The sequence below is a fragment of the Mobula hypostoma genome, chromosome 4 (assembly GCF_963921235.1).
Source record: "Mobula hypostoma chromosome 4, sMobHyp1.1, whole genome shotgun sequence".
Lineage (NCBI taxonomy): Eukaryota > Metazoa > Chordata > Chondrichthyes > Myliobatiformes > Myliobatidae > Mobula > Mobula hypostoma.
In genome coordinates, this window is record NC_086100.1 from 163,065,886 (window position 1) to 163,092,607 (window position 26,722).

Genomic DNA, 26,722 nt, shown 5'->3' on the forward strand with positions numbered 1-26,722 from the left:
CACATTACACACAATAACTTATGAAGGAAGGATAAAATCTACAGATGAAACACACATAAATAACAAACTAAAGTGCATTAATATTAAATATTGTAAGGTACGGAACGGATTTAACCAGTGACACTTCGAACACGATGCAGCTGGGAGTTCAGAAGCCTAATGACCTGGGGGAAGAAACTGTCTCCCATCCTGATCTAAACTAAGTTGGCAAGGGGAGGGAAACCAAGGTGTTAGGGTCGAGGAAGAGGAAAATAGAAATAAGTCAAAATTACTGTGCAGCAAAGATGGCAAGAAGGACAGGCCGGTGAATATACAGGATAATTTGCTGCAATATAGAAATATAGCAAAATCAGCAACAAATACTGATCTAAATGTACTGTACTTAAATGCACGCAGCATTAGAAATAAAGTGGATGACCTTGCTGCACAGCTACAGGTTAAAAGATATGACATTGTGGCCATCACCGAGACATGGCTAAATGATGGATGTGATTGGGAGCTGAATATCCCAGGATACACAGTGTACAGTAAGGATAGGAAGGTAGGTAAAGGGGGTGGTGTGGCCGTGATGGTAAGTAACGATATCAAATCAATAGAAAGAAGGGACATAGGATCAGAAGAGGTAGAATCCTTATGGGTAGAATTAAGAAATGGCAAGGGTAAAAAGACACTAATAGCAGTTATATACAGGCCTCCAACAGCAGCCGGGATGTGGACTACAAGTTGCAGCTGGAAATAGAAAAAGCGTGTCAGAAGGAAAATGTCAAGATAATTATGGGGGATTTTAATATGAAAGTGGATTGGGAATGTCAGGAAGGTAATGGATCTCAGGAGAGGGAGTTTGTAGAATGCCTACAGGATGGTTTTTTGGAGCAACTTGTCCAGAAGCCCACCAGGGGACCGGCTGTTTTGGATTGGGTACTGCGTAACAAACCTGAGGTGATTAGGGAGCTGGAGGTAAAGGAACCCCTTGGAAGTAGTGATCATAATATGATTGAGTTCAGTTTCAAATTTGGAAAGGAGAAGCTGGTATCAGGTGTATCGATATTTCAGTGGAACAGGGGAAATTACAGTGGTATGAGAGAGGAACTGGCCCAAGTCGATTGGAAAAGTAAACTAAATGGAGGGACGGCAGAGCAGAATTGGATGAAATTCCTACAAGAAATAAGGAAAATGCAGGAAAAATATATTCCAAGAAAAAAGAAAATCATGAATGGAAAAATGGCACAAATGTGGCTAACGAGAGAGGTTAAGGCAAAAATAAAAGCAAAAGAAACGGCGTACAAGGAAGCAAAAATTAGTGGGAAAAATGAGGACTGGAAGACTTTTAAAAACTGACAGAAGGAAACTAAGAAAGTCATTAGGAAAGAAAAGATGAATTATGAAAGGAAGTTGGTGATTAACATAAAAAGGAATACTAAGAGTTTTTTCAACTATATGAAGAGTAAAAGAGTGACGAGTAGATACGGGACCAATTGAAAATGATGCTGGAGAAATTATAATGGATAACAAAGAGATGGCAGAGGAACTGAATGAGTATTTTGCATCAGTCTTCACAGTGGAAGACATGAGCAATATACCTGATAGCCAGAGGTATCAGGGAATGGAATTAGGTACAGTCAAGATTACTAGAGAGAAAATGCTTGGGAAGCTAAATGGACTAAGAATAGATAAGTCTCCCGGTCCGGATGAGGTGCGCCCAAGGGTTCTGAAGGAGGTGGCTTTGGAGATTGTGGAAGCATTGGAAATGATCTTCCAGGAATCAATAGACTCTGGCATGATTCTGGAGGACTGGAAGGTCGCAAATGTAGTTCCGCTATGTAAGAAAGGAAGGAGGCAGCAAAAAGAAAATTACAGACCTATTAGTCTGACATCGGTAGTTGGAAAGATATTGGAGTCAATCCTCTAGGACAAGGTTATGAAATACCTCGAGGTGCATGACAAGATAGGCCGAAGCCAGCATGGTTTCATGAAGGGAAGATCCTGCCTCACCAGCCTATTGGAATTTTTTGAGGTAATCTCGAATAAGATTGACAAGGGAGAGGCTGTGGATGTTGTGTATTTGGATTTTCAAAAGGCCTTCGATAAGGTGCCACATATGAGGCTGCTTAATAAGATGAGAGCCCATGGAATTATAGGAAAGATATTGAAATGGGTGGAGCATTGGCTGGTAGGCAGAAAGCAAAGGGTGGGAATAAAGGGATCCTGTTCTGATTGGTTGCCGGTTACTAGTGGTGTTCTGCAGGGGTCATTGTTGGGGCCGCTTCTTTTTACGATGTATATCGATGATTTGGATTATGGATTAAATGGTTTCGTGGCTAAATTTGCGGATGACACCAAGATAGGTGGAGGAGCAGGAAATGTTGAAGAAACGGAAGGGTTGCAGAGAGACTTAGTCAGTTTAGGAGAGTGGGCAAAGAAATGGCAGATGAGATACAACGTTGACAAATATACGGTTGTACATTTCGGAAGAAGAAATAATCAGGCAGATTATTATTTAGATGGGGAGAAAATTCAAAAATCGGAAGTGCAAAGGAACTTGGTGGTCCTCGTGCTGGATACCCTAAAGGTTATGTTACGTACTCCGTAACTGGGTTGCCAAACCAGCAGAAATGGATCACTCAGTTGGAGTCTGGATTACTAGAACTAAGAAAGTTTTATTAAAGAAACAAGCAACACAGTACTCTAATCAAAAGGATAATGAATGCAACAGTTCAGCAATGATAAACATACATGTACACAGAATTAAGGTAACAGGATCAATCAAGCTCTATCGTTGTCTACGGGTAAATGACCAGTTTCAAAGTGACGCAAAGTTCAGTTCAATTTAGTTCAGTTCAATTCGCAGTAATTGCTGCCGTGGTGATGGACAGTGGGGGGAAGGAGAGAGAGAGCAAAAACGAATGAATATTCAAAACGGCTTCCACACAGACCTTCGCAGTCAGCTTTCAGGCGAGCCCTTTGTGATGTCATCTGAGGTCACCGACCGTGACCCCTCCGTTTCCAGATACGATCGTTTTCCTGTGGTGAACCCGGCACCCAGGCAAGGGTGGACACACACCAGGTTCCCACCGATCGTGCCTTTCCACCCTGAGCGCCTATGGCTTGATCCCGCGACCATCCGTCCAAAAGCTTCCCACCGACTTGTGAGAGGCGCACCGCTTCCAGGGTCTCGTTACCTCGGGTGTCGTGTGTGTCCTGCCTTAGCGAACCTGTCCCTTTTTATCCCCCTGCTGGGGTATCGCCTGTCCATCACTTCAAACAGTTCAGCGTTCAAAGGGGGAGCCGATCTTGACAGCTCTCTCCTTCTGTTACTCTGTCTCCCGTCCCTTCATTACACATCTCCAAATGCTGCTCCATTGTTTTCCTTCTCTCTCTCTCTCCTGAAGACAGGTGGCAGACCAACTGCTGATCCCACTGGTGCCAGCACAGGGCAGCTACATCTTAATCTATGTGTATTCTTGTCACAGTTAACCACCAAGTTGGATTGGCGGTAAGGAAAGCGAATGCTATGTTGGTATTCATCTCAAGAGGAATAGTGTATAAGATTAAGGAGGTGTTGATGAGGCTCTATGCGGCATTAGTGAGACCTCATTTGGAATACTGTGTGCAGTTTTGGGCCGCCTATCTTAGAAAGGATAGACTGATGTTGGAGAGGGTTCAGAGAAGATTTACGAGGATGATTCCTGGAATGCAGGGGCTAACATATGAGGAGCGTTTGTCGGCTCTTGGATTGTATTCATTAGAGTATAGAAGAATGAGGGGGGATCTCATAGAAACATTTCAAATGTTGAAAGGGTTGGACAAAGTAGATACGGAAAGGTTGTTTCCCTCGGTGGGTGAGTCCAGGACAAGAGGCCATAGTCTTAGAATTGGAGGGTACCCAGTTAAAACAGAGATGAGGAGAAATTTTTTTAGCCAGAGGGTCGTGGATTTGTGGAATTCATTGCCACATACAGCTGTGGAGGCCCGATCATTGAGGGTGTTTAAGGAGGAGATTGACAGGTATCTAATTAGTCAGGGTGTCAAGGGATATGGGGGAAAAGCCGGAAATTGGAACTAGATGGATGAATAGTTTAGCTCATGGGGGAGCTGCGGAGCAGACTCGATGGGCCGAATGGCCTACTTCTGCTCCTTTGTCTTGTGATCTTGTGATCTTGTTTTTATGCATCGGAGTCTCTGGTCTGATGGTAGAAAGTCAAAGAGGATGCTGGATGGTTGGGTTGGATCCTGAATAATACTAAGGGCCCTGTGTACGGAGCACTCCTGGTAAATGTCTCCAATGGATGGTAGGGAGACCCCTGTGATCCTCTCAGCTGGTATAAGTGCTTGGAACACACTGCCAGGGTGATGGTAGAGGTGGATACATTAGAGAGATTTACAAGATTCTTAGATAAGCACATGAATTAATGAAATATGGAGGGCTATTTGCAAGTGAAGCATTAGATTGATCTTGAGGTAAGTTAAAAGGTCAGCACAATATTGTGGGCTGTATTGTGCTGTGCTGTTCTATATTCTGAATTTGTTGGTTGTTGTGCCCTAGCTGCTCGAGACTCAAGCTCAGCAATTCCCTCCCTAAAAATCTCTCCTTCTCATAACCATCCCTCCTTAAAATCAACTTATATTTGTCATTTGCTTTAAGAATTTTTCCAGTCATTGTTAGATGTTCATTCCAAAGAAGCACCAACCTGTTTCATTACATCAAGTTCAAATTCAAGTTCAGATTTATTATCACAGGAAAATTTACAAAAGGTATAAACATCATGAAAGTTAGAATTTGGTAGCAGAAGTAGCACAAAAACATTACAAACATGACAAATACAACTTACATAAACTTGGATTATCATACAATATATTGTACATAATTTACATGAAATAGTAAACAAAAGTAACATAATATTTCTACAAGTTGAGGGAAATATACTGCGAGGAAGAATTAGAGTTTTACAGGCTGACTTAAGAACTTAATGACAATGGGAAAGAACTTGTTATTGAACCTTGAGGTGTGGTTCTTCAATCTCCTGTACTTCTTGCCTGCTGGCAGCACTGAGAAGAGGGCATGGCCTGGATGGTGGGGGCCCTTAATGACTGGTATTGCCTTCCTAAGGTTACAGCTTTTGCTGATGTTTTTAGTGGTAGGGACAGCTGTATCCACAATGGAACTGGCAGTGGACACATAAGGCAGTGGACTTCTTAAAGTTTCTGTAGCACCTTTAGTCTTAAGTAATGGGTGAAATGCCAGAAAGGTATAATTGGACTACTGCACTGATTCCTAAACTACTTGCATTTCAATCTTCTCTCTGCTGGGATTAAAGGTTCATTGAACCAACCAACAGATTTTTAAAAATTCACAACTATCATACTTAACTTAATCATGTATGCATTCACAGGACTCAGGAGCTTTAGAACATTTCTAATGTCTCAAGTTTCTGTATGACCTTATGAAATCCTGAGAGAGAACAGCCACCTGGAACACAGTTCATTATTTCAACTTGTTCGCCTTACAAAGGTGACAACTTTCATGAGGGTTTTTCTCCAAAGACAACTCTTCTGTCAGAAATAGTTTCAGAATAAGAGCCAGGTTTCCTCATTATAAAAATCTTGTTAATTCTCTCTCAGGATCAATTTGTACTGCATCTGCAGCATTTGAAATAGAAATTTCAATTGGAGGATCATCAAGTTTGTTTCCTTATGTTAATGGGCAGCAGTGGCAACTGTCAACTATGATCCTAATATTGATAATGAACAAATGTCACTGGTGATCAGTAGTAGCAGCAGGTAAATTGGTGGTTAATGCAGCATCTTTGTTCACATTTCCCACTGTAGTCCTTGTTACCATTGTAAAGCGACTTGGAGATTTTCTTTTTTGTACTAAAGGCACTGTATAAATCAAAACTGTTTAAATGTTTATAGTGAACAGAAGGGTATCCTCATTCTAGCTTTTTAGAAGAGTTATCCAATTTATCCCACGTACCCCACTTTTTCTCTGTCCTAATTCAAAGTGTTCACTTTTTTAAGTATTTGTCCAACTCCCCTCTGAAAGTTACATTTGAGTCTTCATTCACTCATCTTTCTGGTTTTCCATTTCAAACCTGAATAGCTCACTTAATGATAACCCCTCCTTATCTTGCAGTTCGATGTTTAGCCTCTGATTACTAATCTTCCTACTGGGAATAATTCCCCTGTTACCTTTTACCTAACTACTTGAAGCTTAATGCCACTATTTTGTGGTTTTGGAGCATCAATACCAAATAACCTGTCTTGGAATGTGTTGTATAATTGGATTCTTAAGTGACAAACTCACAAGGAAAGCCAGCCTGAAGTAGTATGGTGACATGGAATCAAAGAAAAACTTACTCTTCTATTTAAGTAACACACATAAAAAAATGCTGGTGAACGCTGCAGGCCAGGCAGCATCTATAGGAAGAAGTGCAGTCAATGTTTCGGGCCGAGACTCTTCATCAGGACTAACTGAAAGAGATCCCACTTTCAAATCTCTTACTACATCTTCTTTCAGTTAGTCCTGACGAAGGGTCTCGGCCCGAAACGTTGACTGCACCTCTTCCTATAGATGCTGCCTGGCCTGCTGCGTTCAGCAGCATTTTTTATGTGTGTCGCTTGAATTTCCAGCATCTGCAGATTTCCTCGTGTTTATGTCTTCTATTTAAGTGTTCACTCAAAAGGTATTATCAGGAGGAATGGAAAGAAGGACCAATTTAATTAGATTCTTACATTCCCTTTCAGGATATTCCATTGTGCTTTAAATCCAATTAAGTACTTTAAATGTAATCACTGATGTAATGTTGCAACATAGTGAGGTTCCACAAATAGTGGTGTCATTGAACGTAGAACAGTACAACACAGGATTTAGCCCACGATGTTTGTGCAAACCACAACGCCAATACACATTTGCCTGCACATCATCTAAATCACTCCATTCTCCGTCTGTTCATGTGCCTATCTGAATGTCCCTTAAACATTGCTACTATGTCTATTTTCACCGATTCCCTTCGCAGCACATTGCAGGCGCCAGTCACACTCCATGTAAAAAAACTTGCCTCATAAATCTCCTTTAAACATTATCCCTATCACCTTAAAGCTGTGCCCACTAGTATTTGTCAATTGCATCCTACCTTATCGATGTCTCTCATACACCCCTATGAGGTAATAATACAGTAACTATGTATTCAGTTTCAGAGATGGTAAATGAAGATAAAAATATTGGCCCGAGAAGAGCCATTTGAATACCAATATGTGATGTCTCACATGCGTCTGAGGGGGAAAATTATGCCTTGGAAAGTCCTGGTTTAATGGCCTATCCAAAAGGAGACACCATCGGTACTACAACGGTCCCTCCATACTACACAATTGTGGCAGCCTAGGTTTTTAATCAGACAACAACCAGATTGAACTGCATGGGGTTTGACTAAAATCTAATTTCTCACTTGCAGGTGAAAGCTGGCAACTATGCTTTTGTGTGGGACGTGGCAGTGTTGGAATACATCGCCCTAAACAGCCCTGACTGTTCTTTGTTCACTGTTGGCAATGCTCTGGCAGACCGAGGATACGGCATTGCCCTCCAACATGGCAGCCCTTACAGAGATATCTTTTCCCAAAGGTAGGACTTCACAGACTGAGGAAAACCCAGCCTGTACATTTAACCTTGGTCTCAGAAACATAAAAGCTACTGTATAAAGGTAGTATCAAACAAACAAACATTCAACAGGCCAAGGTATATACTTCTGATACAAAGCATGCCCTTCCCAATTTTCCAAAGTATATTTTATACAAGTAACATTTGATATACTGATGCAAAAAAAACATGTAATTTGCTCTTCATTAAAGTCATATTTGTACTTTTATGTTGCAACTCTTATCTAATCTGTGGATCTACACCCAAATTGTTGCCAGCATTTGTCTGTGGATGAGGAGATGGAAATTCTTTTGGATTAGTGAAAATGTGAATCAAGCAGACAAAGATGAGGGTAAAGCAATGGAAGTGTTTTGGAACAGAATCTCTACATAGAAGCATATTGTTTGTTTCCAAACTGGTCCTGAGATGTTCTGAGACAGAATACGTGGATGGGCAACCTATGCTTCCAAAAATCAAACTACTCTTCTTCTTCCTCTTCCTCTTCCTCTTTTTCCTCTTCTTTCTCCTCTTCTTTCGGTTCGTCTTCATCCTCCTCTTCTTCTCTCTTTGATATTCATGTGAGAGAATACTCTAATCCTCAATATGACATTTCATTGGAAGAACAGCTAGTTATATGAAGCATGGTTTTCTTTGCAAGGTAATTTATCACATTGAGACCCGCTGAATTTACATCAGGCACCCATATAAAACTGAGCTAATCAATTTTAACAGTCTGTAGAATTTGAGTTACCCACATCCTGGAGTACATTCTGTGACAACAGGTAGTCAGGAAAAGCTCATATATACCAGCAATCAGCTTGGATGTTAAGCACCAAAAGCTGTTTTATTTTTGGTTTATGTTGTCATTATAGTGTTGCCCTCTACTGAGAAACTTAGGTAGTTTCCCTACACACACACACACACACACACATTCAAAGTCAAGTTAACCAAGGTCATATGTAAAAATCCTATTTCCAGACTTCAGATTATTGTCATATGCACCAGTGTGCAATGAAATTTCTTGATCACAGAGTAAACTGTATACTAAATGCAATGATTCTCAATGTGATAATAAGTGCAATAATAAATGCAATGACTGATACATAAACAAAGGAATAGTGCAAACTCTGGTAATGCAAAAAGAAATACTGTAGTAACAATAAGAGAAGAGGTCAAGTTAATGGTTTGATAATATATTTTGCACCCTGGAATCCTCCCAAGTGCCTCCTAAGCTGATGGTCCTTTGTATGAGAAGTAGGGATATTATATTCCTCAGAAAGCACACTTTATGTGCACTGGTGAAGCATCAGAGGTAAAGACTAGCAGCTAATTATGCTAATTGCGCAGTGATTGTATTTTGCCTCTGAGTCCATACATTGTGGAGTCAGTTTCCACTCTGAAGAATTAATAAAGATTGTTACTGGAGTGGTGTACAACACTGTCAGGAATGCTGCCTCTGGATAAAATACTCCTTTGAGCTGCCTTCTGCTCTATCAGGTGTACATAGTGTAATTTTTGGACACAAGAGATAGAGGAGTTCTCCCCTGTAACCAAATCAGTATTTATTCTTCAATCAAAACAACAAAGCAAACAGTTAGGTTATTTATTGCAGCAATCTTTTAGGGAGTTATTCACTCCATCATTTGCCCCATTTCTTTTAATTTACGCCTTTTGAAAATACACCATTGGCTGGACAAGATCCAATGACGCCAAGACTCCATAGGTTCCATGAAAACTCCTTTCCTTTCTTTACTATCAGTGCCAGGCACAGGACTGTTCTATTATATTGCTGCAGAATTGCACAAATCCTTCCATCTAATGTAATAGTGCCTTGGAGGCTATCTCAAGAGTTTAAATGGCAAGATGACATACATAGTGCATTCAGAGCACAGCAGCAGAAAGGAATTACAGAGGCAAGAAAGTTTAGCAGTCTCAATCTTCATAAAAACTACAGCCAAATTTTGCAAAGTTGCGACCCACACTGGCTTCCACACATTTAATGTCCACAACCAAGCAGAACCTTCAATATGCCCACAGGGTATTTGTAGAGACTACAATGTTTTGTATTAACTCAGAGACCGAGACTTCAGCATCTCCCAACGTGAGGCCCAGTAATTGTTCCGCAGGGGCAGCTGAGATTAATCAGAGATTAGGATGTATCTCTACACCATTGCACTTGGTTCTTGCTGACTGTCACAGTTCAACAGAGGCAATCCGTCTTCCTTTCTTGGCGTGGTGCTGTTCTTTTGCAATCAATTTTGCACAGAATTGAAAATGAGCCAAACTGGCCACATCAGTATGATAGATGCTGACTCTTTATGAACAAGCGTTCATCTTGAGTGCTCCTGGTTCAGATCTCTCAGCAAATGAACAGGAACCCTGCTTCTATTGAGTGCAAACAGTGGGAGCTGGTGTGGACCAGTCTGTGCGTCAGGCCCACGCTACCTTTCAATGTTGGAACCTACTGTTGGTCAGTGGTAGTAGGTTTATTAATATCACATGTACCAAGGAACAGTGAAAATCTTTATTTTGCATGCCATCCGTGCAAATCATGTCATCACATCAATGTACCAAGATAGTACAAGGGAAAGAAGTGAGAAAATGGAGACGACAGTATATTGGTACAGTTACAGAGAAAGTTGCAGTGAAAGCAGACAATAAATTCCAAGGCCATGACAAAGTAGACTGTAGGTTGTCCATCTTATTGTACTAGGGGACCATTCAATAATTTTATAAAGTGGGATAGAAGCTCTCTTCAAGCTTGGTGGCATGAGCTTTTATTATTTTGTAAATTCTGTCTGATGGGAGAGGAAGAGAGATTGTCTGGGATGTGTAAAGTCTTTGATTATATTAGCTGCTTTATCAAGACAGTATGGACGCTCTCCATGGAAGGGAGGCTTGTGTCTGTGATGTGCTGAGCTGTGTCCACAACTCTCTGCAGTTTCTTGCGATATTAAGCAGAGCAGTTGCCATACCAAGCCATAAAGCATCCAAAAAAGATGTTTTCTATTGTGCATCAACAAAAATTGGTGAGTTGAAGCCAACTGTCCTGTCATGTAGAATACAGAATACAAGAACACAAAAAAATAGGAGCAGAAGTCAGATGTGAGCTTGCCTGACTATTCAATATGATAATGGCTGATATGTACTGGCTTCAACTCCTCTTCTGTGCCAACTACCCCTGAATGATCTTTCAAATATTAATCTATCTCCATCTTAAATATACCTAATTATCTGACCTATAAACTTAAAAAAAACACAATGCTCTCAGACTTCTGAATCACTCATGACTTTCACACCCCCTTCACAGTGATGATATCAGGTTCTCAGACGTAATTCTACCTTTCTCGGTTATCTTGTTATTATCACTTTAGCATTTCTTTTTGCACTGTAACCTTTGCACCAAACTGTTGTTTTGTGCTTATTGTTGTATTTATTGTATTTATTATAACCATGTTTTCTGTGATCTTCATGCAAACAAACAATTTAATTTCACTCTGGTGTATTTAACAATAAACCAACCTAAATATAAAGAAACTGAAAGAGTATAAAGGTTGACAATTAATCAAAATGTTATTGTTACTACCCGGTTTTAGCCAACAGCTTCAGGAGTTGAGACAATTCACAGAGGGTGTGCAGCCAGCATTGTCTCCATGATATGTGTGTGATATGAAGTGGCATCAGTAATAATCAATCATCATCCCTGACAGAGATACCCAATATTGAGTTTCTCAGGGAAATTCTGAAAATGAAAATCATAGAACTGCAAATTGAGCAATCTGAAACACAAACAGAAAATGCTGGAAACACTCAATGGTTAACATTTCAGTCTAAGACAAGTCATCAAAACATAGGGAAGTGAGAAAATGCTAGTTTTAAATTACAAGAATGGTTGTGGGTGGGGTCTGGAGGAGAAATGGATAGGACAGAGGGAAAAGGGCCAGGGGCAGGTCCATGAGGACAGAGAAAGAGAGAGAGCGAACATGTCAAAGCTGTGAAAGGCAGATCAAAGCTGTTGCTGAAATCCTGAAGCCGGAAGGGGAGCACAGGAAATGCAACTGGATATGATGACTTAACAGTACTCAGATTTGAAATTTTTCATAATTTCCCTTACTTTACTATACCATTGCCACTTAATTAAACTCCAAACAATTTTGACATAAAGCCTTGGAAATCAGATCAACAACAAAAGCACTACCAAAGGAAAATAACGCACAATTTGTGATAGAAATCAAGCACGATTTATCATTTCCTAACAGTCCTCAAGGGAAGGTTGATTGACCCCATCAGTTGACAGTGCCAATATTTTAGCTGACACATTTTCTATATTCACAATGCAACACAGGAAACTATCAGTTGCTGAGTATCGACCCCTCACTGATCCCTGAATTGATTGATAAACATACCCCTGGCCACTTACACCTTACAAAGCAAGCAGCATTTTATCGAGGGATTTTTGACTAACTCATTTTTTTTTGTTTGTCCTGAAAATTGAAGCTTGCCACTTATCAAGGAAATGATACAAATAGGTGTGGAATTTCTCATCCTACGCGCACAAGAATTTTAAGGGTACCATAATAGAAAAGGATGTGATGATTTTGCTTCACAGTTCCCAAGGCCACAAGTTTTATTTGAACCATATCCATGACTGTTTTAATTAATTCATTCATTTATTTATTTATTTATTTAGCCACACAACGTGGAGTTGGCCCTTTCAGCCCCAGTAACCCCACAATCCCGATTAACATCAACCTAATCACGGGACAACTTACAATGACCCATTAATCTTGCCATTGAACTGTCGGAGGAAATCAGTGCACCCAGGTCAATCCATGCATTAAATGGGGAGGATGTACAGAGACACCTTACAGAACGTCGCTGGATTTGAACTCTGAATAGCTGTAACAGCATTGAGCTAACTGCTACAGTGGCACCCAATCAGGTTTTGCCTGTATGCTCCAACATCGTCTACCAGGCTTCTAAAGCCAATGGGTGTAAGTTGATGTAAAATGATCTCCAGCATGCAGGCAAATGTCACTCGGATCCCTTCACACTAGAGTGCAATGAAATTAGTCATAGTCATAGTCATACTTTATTGATCCCGGGGGGAAATTGGTTTTCGTTACAGTTGCACCATAAATAATTAAATAGTAATATGTAAATTATGCCAGGAAATAAATCCAGGACCAGCCTATTGGCTCAGGGTGTCTGACCCTCCAAGGGAGGAGTTGTAAAGTTTGATAGCCACAGGCAGGAATGACTTCCTGTGACGCTCTGTGTTGCATCTCGGTGGAATGAGTCTCTGGCTGAATGTACTCCTGTGCCCAACCAGTACATTATGTAGTGGATGGGAGACATTGTCCAAGATGGCATGCAACTTGGACAGCATCCTCTTTTCAGACACCACCGTCAGAGATTCCAGTTCCATCCCCACAACATCACTGGCCTTACAAATGAGTTTGTTGGTGTCTGCTACCCTCAGCCTGCTGCCCCAGCACACAACAGCAAACATGATCGCACTGGCCACCACAGACTCGTAGAACATCTTCAGCATCGTCCGGCAGATGTTAAAGGACCTCAGTCTCCTCAGGAAATAGAGACTGCTCTGACCCTTCTTGTAGACAGCCTCAGTGTTCTTTGACCAGTCCAGTTTGTTGTCAATTCGTATCCCCAGGTATTTGTAATCCTCCACCATGTCCACACTGACCTCCTGGATGGAAACAGGGGTCACCGGTACCTTAGCTCTCTTCAGCTCTACCACCAGCTCCTTAGTCTTTTTCGTATTAAGCTGCAGATAATTCTGCTCACACCATGTGGCAAAGTTTCCTACCGTAGCCCCGTACTCAGCCTCATCTCCCTTGCTGATGCATCCAACTATGTTACTTGCTCACCTGAAGCTCAAAGAGTAACGAGTATGCCTGGCAATAATAAATGCAACAGTAAATGCAGGAGCAAGCCCAAAGCAACAAAATGGTGTAAAAAAAATCACAGTGCAATGTGAAATAAATTGTTGAATTGGTTCATAATTGTCACATGTAGAGTGAAAACCTTTGTATTCGGATCATCTCATTGCGTTGTGGTGATACAAGAGAAAACAATAGCCAAATGCAGAATAAAGTGTTACAGTCACAGAGAAAGTGGAGTGCAGGCAGAAAATATGGAGCTAGGACCACAGTATGGTAGATTGTGAAGTCAAGAGTCCACCGTGTCATACCAGGGGACCATTCAATAGTCTTAAAACAGCAAGATAAAAGCTGTCCTTGAGCATGTATCTTCTGCCGGAGGGAATGAGGAAAAGAACAAATGTCTGTGGTGGAATCTTTGATTTGGTTGGCTACTTTACTGAAGTCATGAGAAGTGTAGACAGAATCTATGGAGAGAAGGCTGGTTTCCATCATGTGCTGAGCTGTGTTCATAGAAGTATTACAAGTAGAAATGCTAAAGTGGCAATAACGTAATAACACAGAGAGGTAGAATTAAGACTTTCAGAATATAAACAGAGTATAACTTAATATTATATGTAAGACTCGCTTTGTCTAGTGGCATGATCTTGGGGGTGGCACCCCCTACCCGGCCAAACTTTAGCACTCTTGTTTGGGTGGATGCTGCGTGTTGTGTCCCCTGTGTAACATCAGTACCCCGAAATAACATTCAGTCCACAATGTGCAGTTAAAGGATTAAGATTTTATATTTAAGTATGGGGTTAGTAGAGAAACAAAAGAAAAGGAAAACAAATTAAAGGCGCCAATAATCCCATAAACATGTCCAGTGCACAAACGCTGGAGCTCACGGAGTCCCTTTCGCTGATCCTCCTTCGCTCGTCATCGACCACTGGGCTCCCGCCCCGAGCCCAAGCCCAGCAGATCCGACCACCATCTCCTCAAGCCACGTCTTCTCTCTTCATCCTCCTTACGCCTTCTCCCCCAAGCCCGCGCAAACTAACAGCTTTCACACAGACAGAAAGAATAACATCTATCCCAATTGGTTAGCAAATGAATACAAGTTCCATTATCTCTAATTATAACCCAAACATGCTGCTACAGAGAACATTACCTGATCAGTTAACATTACAGAGAAGCCATTTCATTATTAGCCTGAGCAAGTGACATGAAAGAAGAAACCCTTACATATATAAAGTTCAATATTTCTGATAAAGTTTAATAAATTCCAGAAGGTAGTAGGCTAATATTAGATAAATATCAATGAATGAATTCATGCTATATAAATTGCAGTGTGGAGGATAAAATCCATAGGGTAATTTTACTAACATATTTCAACCTAAAAGCAGCCTGCTTAACTCAGCAATCAATTCAATCAATCTAAATGTAGCCATCACTGTATCTTTCCTTTAGTTAGGAGAAAACTACTGGATCAAGGTGTCTGGGCAGATTCTCATCAAATTCTTGCGTGATATCTGCACCACTTGTTTGCTATTGCATTCCAATGTTATCCCCTACCTTTACTCCATTACCTGTGTTCAACGTAAAAGTCACTACATGGACAGATCCTAGTTATCCACCAACAAAAAGGTAACTCACAGGATTCTCGGGCGGTGGGGGAAAGTGTGGGTGTGGTGTGTGGGACAGGGCCAGCCCCAAAATAAGAGAAACAAGAAGTCATGTTAATCAACAGTCCACAGCTAACAAAAAAAAACTACACATATACAGTGTTCCTTCAATATATTAAAGCACCCAAAGGCACTTCATCAGAGCAGTATCAGGGAAATTGAAATGGTTTATGTGTTAGGAGAGTATGAGTGGTTATCAAAAGGCATTGGCCAAGAAACAGGTTACGATGTTTTTGCAGCAGAGAAAGGGATAGAGCAGGGAAGAGTTAAAGTAGAGCATTAAGAACTCAAACCATAGGTATTGATGATGAAATTTTGAAAATTGGAAAGGAAGAGAAAGAAAAGATTCATTTATTAGTATTGTTCATGTTTCTGTTGGAGCGAGGCACTGTATATTTAATAAAACACTTCTTCTACCCCATGTTCACTATTGTATTGTCAGAAACATAGCAGGCAATTTGCAGGCAACAATCTCCCAGTCAACTGTAATATTCCGAAATAGAGTTAGAAATGAAAGTAATATAAGAGATTGGATATGAGAGATCTCACCACTCCTGTCCACCTGAAAGAAAGAGCAAGGCCTCAGTCTAACTTCCATGTGAGAGAAATACCCTCTAAGTGTTCATTTCGAGGACTTGGTGACAAATTTGTGCTCAAATCTATGGCTCCGGGCTTGAACCCAACATCGAGTACAGAGGTCTTACCAACTGAACCACGTAACTCGAAAGAAACTCAAAATTGGAAGAACATAAATATCTTACAACACTGTGCCTCTGGAGGCAGAGAGAAGCCATGGAGTGATCAGAAATGAAAGAAGATAATTGAAAAAATCAAGGCATTGCCAATCAGGAGCCCATGGTGAAGGTCAGTTACCTTAGACCATCCACAGGTCCTGCTTAGACTTTGGAAAAGCCAATGGAAATTCCAGTCTCAGTTACAATTGAATTACCTGCCAAGGAACTTGAATTGCATAAATTTGGATGGTTCGTGGTCGATTAGTCGGCCAACTCATCCACCTTCAAATTAACAACACGAGTGGCAGAAACAATTCGGTCCAAAGAAGAATAAATAACATATGTATCTTTTACTTCCGCCTGAATACTGTCACAAATATGGGGTTAGCATTAGCACTAAATATAGCATTTATTTACTGTGTATATTATCATAGGAGATCAGCCATTTTGAAAACTAATGTCATGGCAAATTGATTCTAAATATAAATTAACAGTTCCATAATTAAGTAATACTTCTGGTGTTTTGACAAGATGCCATTACTTTTATTAATTGAACAGTGGTCATTGCACACCTTCAACATAATTAATTTGCATGGAATTTTTAAATTACTGAGTAGTGCATGCCATTTCTTTAAGTTAACAGCAAAGCGTTACAGTGTTTCGAATGTGATAAGGTTTCATTAAGATTTAGAATGTAATTTTCTTTCCTTCCTTTGTGAATTGATTTTGATTTATCCTCTATTTTGTTTTTGTGAGTGGTATAATGAGTGGGTATTTCACTGAGTGGGACAATTTTGTATTTTGATACGTGGGGGGATTTTCTGGGAGAACTCAGTACCAAGAACAACCCACTCTTGGATAACACATACATAAAGTTGACGGAACTCAGTAAGTCAGTTAGCATCTATGGAGGGAAATAAATAGTTGACGTTTTGGCACAAACCCTTCGTATGGACTTCCTTTTGGGAATTAATGTCAGTTCATGGTAACCTTGCAATGCAGAGTTTGCTTGCAGTTCTCACCAAAGTTTTATACTGTAATTTGTGATAAACAAGAGTCATTAGAGTATAAACCTTTTAATCGGTATATTAGAGCCATAGAGCTATACAGTACAGAAACAGGCCCTTTGACCAAAGAAGTCAATGCCAACCAAACTCCCCAACTGAACTAGTCCCACTTTGCCTACATATGGCTCATATCCCTCTAAATCTTTCCTATTCATTTACCTGTCCAAAATGTTTTTTAAATATTGTAACTATATACTTTACCACTTCCTCTGCAGATAATTCTATGTACCCACAACCTCCTGTGTGAAAAAAATTGCCCTTTATGTTGTCTTTAAATCGTTCCCCTATTTCCATAAGCCAACAGTCTCTAGTTTTAGATTCCCCATGTGTGGGGAGAAGATGGTTTACCATTCACTTTATTTCTTCCTCTCATGACTTTATAAACTTCACTATGCTCACCCTTGCCCTTCTGTGATCCAGAGAAAGAAACTCTAGCCTACTCAGCCACTTCTTTTACCTCTACTCCTGGTTCCGTTCAGAGATCTTTTCCCTGTTAATATCTATTTCTCAATGAGCGTCACCAAAGCAGGCAGATGTTTGGATATTTTCTTTCCAGAAACACTGGATAAAGGTGCTGTGCAGAAACAAACACATGAACACTGCTCACAGTTCAGTTACTGAGCACCGGCAGTTATTGCTCAGTGTGTGTCTGAAAAGCCAATTCATTTTTGTGCTGTCAACCAGCCACTAGAGGGAGCTGAACAATGGAATCATGATAGCTCTTAAAGTCACCTTCAAGAAGCATAGATAGTAAATTGTCTCAGTATTGGCATTGCTTTAGAATGTTTCAGATTTACTATGGTCATTTATTCAAGCAGGAATAAATGACTATGGTTCTACTCCAAAGACTCAGAGATCACTAGATTTTGAATCTTAAGGGAGTTGAAGGGTATTGGGTTCTTTCAGAAAAGTGTAACTGACACCAGGTCATCTGCAATCTGCATAAATAAGGCCACAAAGTATAGGGCCAGAGTTAGGCCAGTCAGCTCATCGAGTTTGCACCACCATGCAATCATGGCTGATTTTTTTCTTCACTCCATTCTCCCATCTTCTCCCTGTAACCCTTAACCCTGTTACCAATTAAAAATTTATCAATCATTGGCTTAAATACATCCAATGACTTGATCTCCTTAGCCTTCAGTGACAATGAATTCCACAGATTTACCACCCTCTAGCTAAAGAAATTCCTCCTCATTTCAGTTCTGAAAGGATATCCCTCTATCCTGAGTATGTGCCCTGAGTTCTAGACTTGTCAACTAATGGAAACATCCTCTCTATGTCCAATCTATCGAAGACTTTCAATGAAATAATCCCTCATCCTTCTGAAATCCATTGAGTGCAGGCCTAGAGACACCTAACGTTCCTTATACATTAAGCCTTTTGCTCCCAGGATTATACTTGTGAAACTCTTCTGGATCCTCTCCATATCTCTCTTTAGAATCAGGGCCCAAAGTTGCTTTCAATATAGTGGAGTAGTTATGAGGGGATAAATGACCTGTTTCTGTTCCTATTTTTTTTAATTTTGCATACTTGTGGAAGATGCATCAAATCATCCGGCCCGTTCATTCTCTCTGTTATTACCATTCACAGCCCTAAACAGTCCTTCCTGGTGAGGCGGGCCTTCACGTGTAAATTGGTATCATTTATTGCATCAAGTACTCCTGGAGCAGCCTCCATTGATGAGACCCAATGCAGATTGAGGGAATTGCTTTGTCAAGCACCTTCGATCTGTTCGCAATAACCCAAATCTCCCAGTGGCCAGCTATTTTACCTCCACTTCCCTTTCCCACACCAAAACGTCTGTCCATAGCCTCCTCCACTGCTATGCTAAGGCTGAGCGCCGATTATAAGAACTGCTGTTTATATTTTACCTGGGTAGTCTGTAACCCAACAGCATGAATATCAATTTCTTCAACTTCCAGTAACCACCACCAACCACCCCCCCCCCCCGCAGCTCTTTTTCTCCTTATCCCACTGGCTCCACCCTTTCCCCCACCTTCTTCTTTTTCTTCTCCGTCTTGTTTTACGGCTGTTGGCACCCAGCTTAATGGTGCATTACTGCCACCCTCTACTCCGGAGTGTGTAATAGACTTACATTCTAAATCCCTTCACCCAATCACACACACACACACACACACACATACCCTAACCTACACTTTATCCTCCCATCTTTGGCCATCCTAGTACCCTATTCCTGCTTATCCGTCATATCCCATAAAAAACCCCTGTACCCCTTAAGAAAGCTAAAAATATCCTGACCTGTGCTCTCTCACCCATGCCCAGCAACCCTTTTAATGTGAATTCCTGCATCCCCAATTCTCTTCGATTAATTCTCATCATCTCTCTCTGTATCCCATACTTCCTGCAACTCCGAACTACATGTTCTACTGACTCCTCTTCCTGACATTCCTCACACAATCCTGTCTGGTGTTTCCCTATCATTTTCAATGTTTTGTTTAATGCACAGTGCCCCAGCCTTAACCTAGTCCACACGGTTTCCTCTCTTCTGTATCCACTACCTACCCTAGTACCTGCAACAATTTTTTATATTTGATATAAATGCCTCCCTTTCCCCTCCCTGTCCCATCTTTCTTGCCACATTTGGTTGATTTTTCCCAGATTACACACTTAACTTCTGCTTTACTGATACTAATATGCATTTCTATATTTTCTTTCTTTAACGCCCTCTTTGCCAACTCATCCACCCTCTCATTCCCCTTCACCCCGACATGTGCTGGAAGCCATAGAAATTTTACCTGACCTCCCTGATTTGCAATTCTTGTGACTGACTGAAGGACTTCATAAAGTACATCTTGCCGACTGTTTGAGTGAAAATTCCTTAAACTTGCTGGAAATGAGGATGAATCTGAGCATATTAACACTTCGACTTATCTAGCTTTCTCCACCCATCACGACGCAACCAACACTGCCAGCATCTCCACTGTATACACCCCTAACTTTTTAGATGTTCTTCTGCTGATTCCAATTTCTTTTGCTGGTATAGCCACCCCAAGCCCTGTCACTCCTGTGTCAGATTCCTAAGCACCATCCGTATAAATCTGAGTATAATCATTGTACTTTTCCATCACATGACAGTTAAATGCACTTACCAAATCAGTTTTATATTTTCCTTTCCTTTTTACCTCTAACAAATGCCAGTCTATGTCAGGCCATACAAACTTCCATGGAGCTACAACCAGATAAACTACTGAAAGACTTATCCTTAGATCAAACACTCCACATTCTTTAGCAATAACATTCCCTACCTGACTAAAGTTATCCCTCTGAAACCTCCCATTTTTCCAGCACTCCTGCAGCACTCCATTTGCAGGATGAGAATCATTGTGCCCCTGCTAATTAGCCTAGTACTTTGCCATCAATTGCATCCTTCTTAGTTCCAAAGGCATTACTCCCATTTCTACCTGCAGGGCTAATACTGGTGATGTTTTAAAAGCCCCACTGCACACTCTCAAAGCCTGAGCCTGAATCACATCCAGTTTCCTTATAAGAGACCTAGCTGCTGATCCATATGCTATATTTCCGTAGTCCAACACAAATCTTGCTAAGGCCACATTCTCTTCAATGCTGAACAACTTGCTCCCCATTCCCTACTAGTCAAACACCTCATCATATTTATTACTTTCTAACATTTCTTCTCAACTTCCCTGATATGGTCTGCCCATGTTAATCGTGAATCAAATATAACTCCCAGAAATTTAAATGATCCAACCCTTTCTGATTCAATCCCATACATCCTTAAATTCTTCCCTACCTCAATTCTTTTCCTCGTGAAAAATAGTTTGAGTTTTTTCTACTGAAAATCTACATCCCCAATCATAACCCCACTCCACCACTTCATCAATTGCTCCTTGTAGTTTCCTGATTATATGCTCCATGTTCCTGCCTCTTTTCCACAAGGCCCCATCATCCACAAACAGTGACCTACCCATATCCACTGGTACCTTTGTGAAGACATCATTGATCATAATGATGAAAAGTTACGGGCTAATCACACTACCTTGAGGTGTGCCATTTTCCACTATGTACTGTTTTGATAATTCTGATCCAATCCGAACTATAATTTTTCTATCAAACAAAAAATCTTTAATCCAATTAAAAATACGTGGCTTGAAAAATGGTGCAAGGGAGAGGGATTCAAATTTCTGGGGCATTGGAACCAGTTCTGGAGGAGGTGGGACCGGTACAAACAGGATGGTCTGCACCTGGGCTGGACTGGAACCAATGTCCTAGGGGGAGCATTTGCTACTGTTGTTCAGGAGGATTTAAACTAATGTGGCAGGGGATGGGAACAAGTGCAAAGAGACAGAGGGGTGTAAAATGAGGGTAGAAGCAAAAAGTAGTGAGGTGAAAAGTAAAAGTGGCAGGCCAGCAAATCCAGGGCAAAAATCAAAACGGGCCACTTTTCAACATAATTGTATAAGGGCGAAGAGTGTTGTAAAAGCAAGCCTGAACGCTTTGTGTGTCAATGCAAGGAGTGTTCGTAACAAGGTGGATGAATTAAAAGTGCAGATTGTAATTAATGAATATGATATAGTTGGGATCACAGAGACATGGCTCCAGGGTGACCAAGAATGGGAGCTCAACATTCATGATTATTCGATATTCAGGAGGGATAGACATGAAAGAAAAGGAGGTGGGGTGGCATTGCTGGTTAGAGAGGAGATTAACGCAATAGAAAGGAAGGACATTAGCCGGGAAGATGTGGAATCGATATGGGTAGAACTGCATAACACTAAGGGGCAGAAAACGCTGGTGGGAGTTGTGTACAGACCACCTAACAGTAGTAGTGAGGTTGGGGGTGGCATTAAACAGGAAATTAGAAGTGCGTGCAATAAAGGAACAGCAGTTATAATGGGTGACTTCAATCTACATATAGATTGGGTGAACCAAATTGGTAAGGGTGCTGAGGAAGAGGATTTCTTGGAATGTATGCGGGATGGTTTTCTGAACCAACATGTCGAGGAACCAACTAGAGAGCAGGCCATTCTAGACTGGGTATTGAGCAATGAGAAAGGGTTAATCAGCAATCTTGTCGTGAAAGGCCCCTTGGGTAAGAGTGACCATAATATGGTGGAATTCTTCACTAAGATGGAGAGTGACATAGTTAATGCAGAAACAAAGGTTCTGAACTTAAAGAAAGGTAACTTTGAAGGTATGAGATGTGAATTAGCTAAGATAGACTGGCAAATCATACTTAAAGGGTTGACGGTGGATATGCAATGGCAAGCGTTTAAAGATCGTATGGATGAACTACAACAATTGTTCATCTCAGTTTGGCAAAAGAATAAACCAGGGAAGATAGTGCACCCATGGCTGACGAGGGCAATTAGGGATAGTATCAATTCCAAAGTAGAAACATACAAATTAGCCAGAAAAAGCGGCTCACCTGAGGACTAGGAGAAATTCAGAGTCCAGCAGAGGAGGACAAAGGGCTTAATTAGGAAAGGGAAAAAAGATTATGAGAGAAAACTGGCAGGGAACATAAAAACTGACTGTAAAAGCTTTTATAGATATGTGAAAAGAAAAAGATTGGTTAAGACAAACGTAGGTCCCTTACAGTCAGAAACAGGTGAATTGATCGTGGGGAACAAGGACATAGCAGACCAATTGAATAACTACTTTGGTTCTGTCTTCACTAAGGAGGACATAAGTAATCTTCCGGAAATTGTAGGGGACCAAGGGTCTAGTGAGATGGAGGAACTGAGGGAAATACATGTTAGTAGGGAAGTGATGTTAGGTAAATTGAAGGGATTAAAGGCAGATAAATCCCCAGGGCCAGATGGTCTGCATTCCAGAGTGCTTAAGGAAGTAGCCCAAGAAATAGTGGATGCATTGGTGATAATTTTTCAAAACTCGTTAGATTCTGGACTAGTTCCTGAGGATTGGAGGGTGGCTAATGTAACCCCACTTTTTGAAAAAGGAGGGAGAGAGAAACCGGGGAATTATAGACCAGTTAGCCTAACATCAGTGGTGGGGAAAATGCTAGAGTCAGTTATCAAAGATGTGATAACAGCACATTTGGAAAGCGGTAAAATCATCGGACAAAGTCAGCATGGATTTGTGAAAGGAAAATCATGTCTGACGAATCTCACAAAATTTTTTGAGGATGTAATTAGTAGAATGGATAAGGAAGAACCAGTGGATGTGGTATATTTGGATTTTCAAAAGGCTTTTGACAAGCTCCCACACAGGAGATTAGTGTGCAAACTTAAAGTATGGTATTGATGTGGATAGAGAATTGGTTGGCAGACAGGAAGCAAAGAGTGGGAATAAACGGGACCTTTTCAGAATGGCAGGCAGTGACTAGTGGGGTACCGCAAGGCTCAGTGCTGGGACCCCAGTTGTTTACAATATATATTAATGACTTAGATGAGGGAATTAAATGCAGCATCTCCAAGTTTGTGGATGACACGAAGCTGGGCGGCAGTGTTAGCTGTGAGAAGGATGCTAAGAGGATGCAGGGTGACTTGGATAGGTTAGGTGAGTGGACAAATTCATGGCAGATGCAATTTAATGTGGATAAATGTGAGGTTATCCACTTTGGTGGCAAACACAGGAAAACAGATTATTATCCTCTCATATCGCTTTTGCCAATCACCTGTCCAACTCTTGGCTCCATCCCTCCCCCTCCTGTCTTCTATTATTTTGGATCTCCCCCTCCCCCTCCCACTTTCAAATCTCTTACTAGTTCTTCCTTCAGTTAGTCCTGATGAAGGGTCTCGGCCCGAAACGTCAACTGTACCTCTTCCTAGAGATGCTGCCTGGCCTGCTGCGATCACCAGCAACTTTGATGTGTGTTGCTTATTATCTGAATGGTGGCCAATTAGGAAAAGGGGAGGTGCAATGAGACCTGGGTGTCATTATACACCACTCATTGAAAATGGGCATGCAGGTACAGCAGGTGGTGAAAAAGGCGAATGGTATGCTGGTATTCATAGCAAGAGGATTCGAGTACAGGAGCAGGGAGGTACGAATGCAGTTGTACAAGGCCTTGGTGAGACCACACCTGGAGTATTGTGTGCAGTTTTGGTCCCCTAATCTGATTCTTGCCATAGAGGGAGTACAAAGAAGGTTCACCAGATTAATTCCTGGGATGGCAGGACTTTCATATGATGAAAGACTGGATCGACTAGGCTTATACTCGCTGGAATTTAGAAGATTGAGGGGGGATCTTATTGAAACGTATAAAATCCTAAAGGGATTGGACAGGCTAGATGCAGGAAGATTGTTCCTGATGTTGAGGAAGTCCAGAATGAGGGATCACAGTTTAAGGATAAAGGGGAAGCCTTTTAGGACCGAGATGAGGAAATATTTCTTCACACAGAGAGTGGTGAATCTGTGGAATTCTCTGCCACAGGAAACAGTTGAGGCCAGTTCATTGGCTATAGTTAAGAGGGCGTTAGATATGGCCCTTGTCACTAAAGGGATCGGGGGTATGGAGAGAAGGCAGGTACAGGGTTCTGAGTTGGATGATCAGCCATGAACATACTGAATGGCAGTGCAGGCTCGAAGGGCCGAATGGCCTACTCCTGCACCTATTTTCTATGTTTCTATAAAAAACTCTCCTACCAACCCACATCTTGTGCAGTTTAATTAACAATCCTTCCTTCTACATCATATCATAGGCTTTTTCAATGTCAAAAAACACTGCAACTACTGATTCTTTATTTGCCTGGGCCTCTCTTATTTCAGTCTCTAACCTTATCACTGAGTTCATGGAATTCCTTCCCTTCCTAAAACCGCTCTGATAACTTGCCAGCATTCCCCTCTTCTCAAGCTCATACCATAACGTTTCTGTTATCATCCTTTCCATTATCTTACATATATTTGATGTTAATGCTACTGGTCTGTAGCTAGTGGGTTTTGACGGATCCTTGCCAGATTTCCTTATTGGAATTACTACTGCTTCTTTCCATGCACTTGGTAATCTGCCCTCCTCCTACACTCTGTTATAAAAATGCAGCAACTTCAAGAGCGCTCCTGCTCCTAGATTTTTCAGCATAACATAATATATCAGATCTTTCCCTTGGGGAAGTTGGTCTCGATCTCTTTATTGCTCTCACCATTTCTGCCAATGTAAATAGATCAATTATATCATCTATTTCTTCCCTCCTGTTTAACACACCTGGGTTTTGACTCTCTGTTCTTTCCCTTCTCCTTCTCCCTTCTTCAGACAAATTTTCTGAACTGTGTATCTGTACAAACGACTTGGCCATGATCTCAGCCTTATCCCTACTGGCGACAGCTGTTTCCTCCTCAGATATCATTACTGGATATTCCCATTCCCTTCTATCTCCTCCCATCCTCTTAATCATTCCCCATACCTCTCCCACAATAGGTGTTGTTCTTCCTATTTTGTTGCAAAAACTCCTCCAACTTGCCCTTTTAGCTTGACGTATAGTTCTTCTCACCACTGCCTGTGCCTTCTTATATTGAATCAAAAGCTGCATATTATGAGTTCTTTTAACTAGCCTGAATGCTCTATTTCTGTTTTTTACAGCCTGACAACAATCCTCTGTCCATCATGGTACCAGTTTTCTATTCATCCTATTTTTACTCCTGGGTATAGATCCTTCTGCTGCCATAATAATTGCTGAAGCCACCTGACTGTTTAATTCATCTATATTTCCAGAAATGTCAATCTTTGTCAATGTTTCTTCACTCAACTTCTGGAATTTACCCAAATCTGCTTTTCCAAACACCCACTTTGGGATTCCACCACCTGGTCTTACTTCAACTCTTTCATCCACTGAACATAAAACTGGGTAGTGATCTCTGCCTACTGCTGAAGCAGTCCAAACTCCCCAGTTACTAACACCAGCCAAGGTATTAGACACTAATATAATATCTAATACCGACTTAGTTCCTGTTATGTTTATCCTTGTTCTTCTACCATCATTCATACACACCAAATCCCTTTCTTCCATCAAATCTTCAATTACCTTTCCATTTGGATATGTAATTGGATTTCCCCCCCCCCCCATATTGTGCTATGAGCATTGAAATCTGCACACCACACTACTTTATGTCTGTTTTGTCCTTGTATCCTTAACAGGCTGTCCAAATCCAACCTTTTACATGGATTGTAGTAGTTAATTATAACCACTCCCTCCCCTCTCTCCCACACTTCCACCACTATGTATTCCCGATCATCTCCTTTTTCCAGTACCCTATATAGTATACCTTGCTTGATTAACATAGCACAACCCCCTCCTCCCCCTAGATTTCTATCTTTCCTTATCATTGTATACCCATATACCACAAAGTCTAAAGTTGGTTTCAACTAAGTTTCCTGAATACACACTACATCCGGTTTTCCAAACATTTCTTTAATAAAGTGCTTGAATTCCTGGCTTATTGGCCAGTAAGCTCCTTGCATTCCATTGCAAAAGAATCACCATAATTAGTATTAACCAACCCATGACACTTCCTGGCTTGACTGATTAGTGAGGTTCTCCCTCACTTCTTCCCATGTCAGTCCTACTAACCCAAAATGGTTCACTACTGCTTTGACCACCAACTGAATTTTGTAACTTTTTGACTTTACTTCAGCCGTACTATTTCCTCCTTTGATATTCCTCTTTAACTCCTCCATATTTATACTCATTGGTACCCCTGTGATCATTCCTTTACAACCACCGCCATTTCGTGCTCCCACCTTCCCTGTGTATTCCACCTTGCATTTTCCTATCTCTTTTAG

The 26,722-nt window shown here is 41.0% G+C and overlaps 1 protein-coding gene across 2 annotated transcripts in view; it reads left to right on the top strand.

Annotated features, from left to right (window-relative positions):
• The window catches only part of grid2 (glutamate receptor, ionotropic, delta 2), a 1,226,075-nt gene that overhangs the window by 1,156,632 nt on the left and 42,721 nt on the right, over positions 1-26,722 (top strand). For both annotated transcript variants that reach the window (XM_063046850.1, XM_063046851.1), the window contains exon 14: positions 7,452-7,618. In XM_063046850.1, coding sequence (XP_062902920.1) covers positions 7,452-7,618 — 167 coding nt within the window. The remainder of the gene's footprint in view (positions 1-7,451; positions 7,619-26,722) is intronic.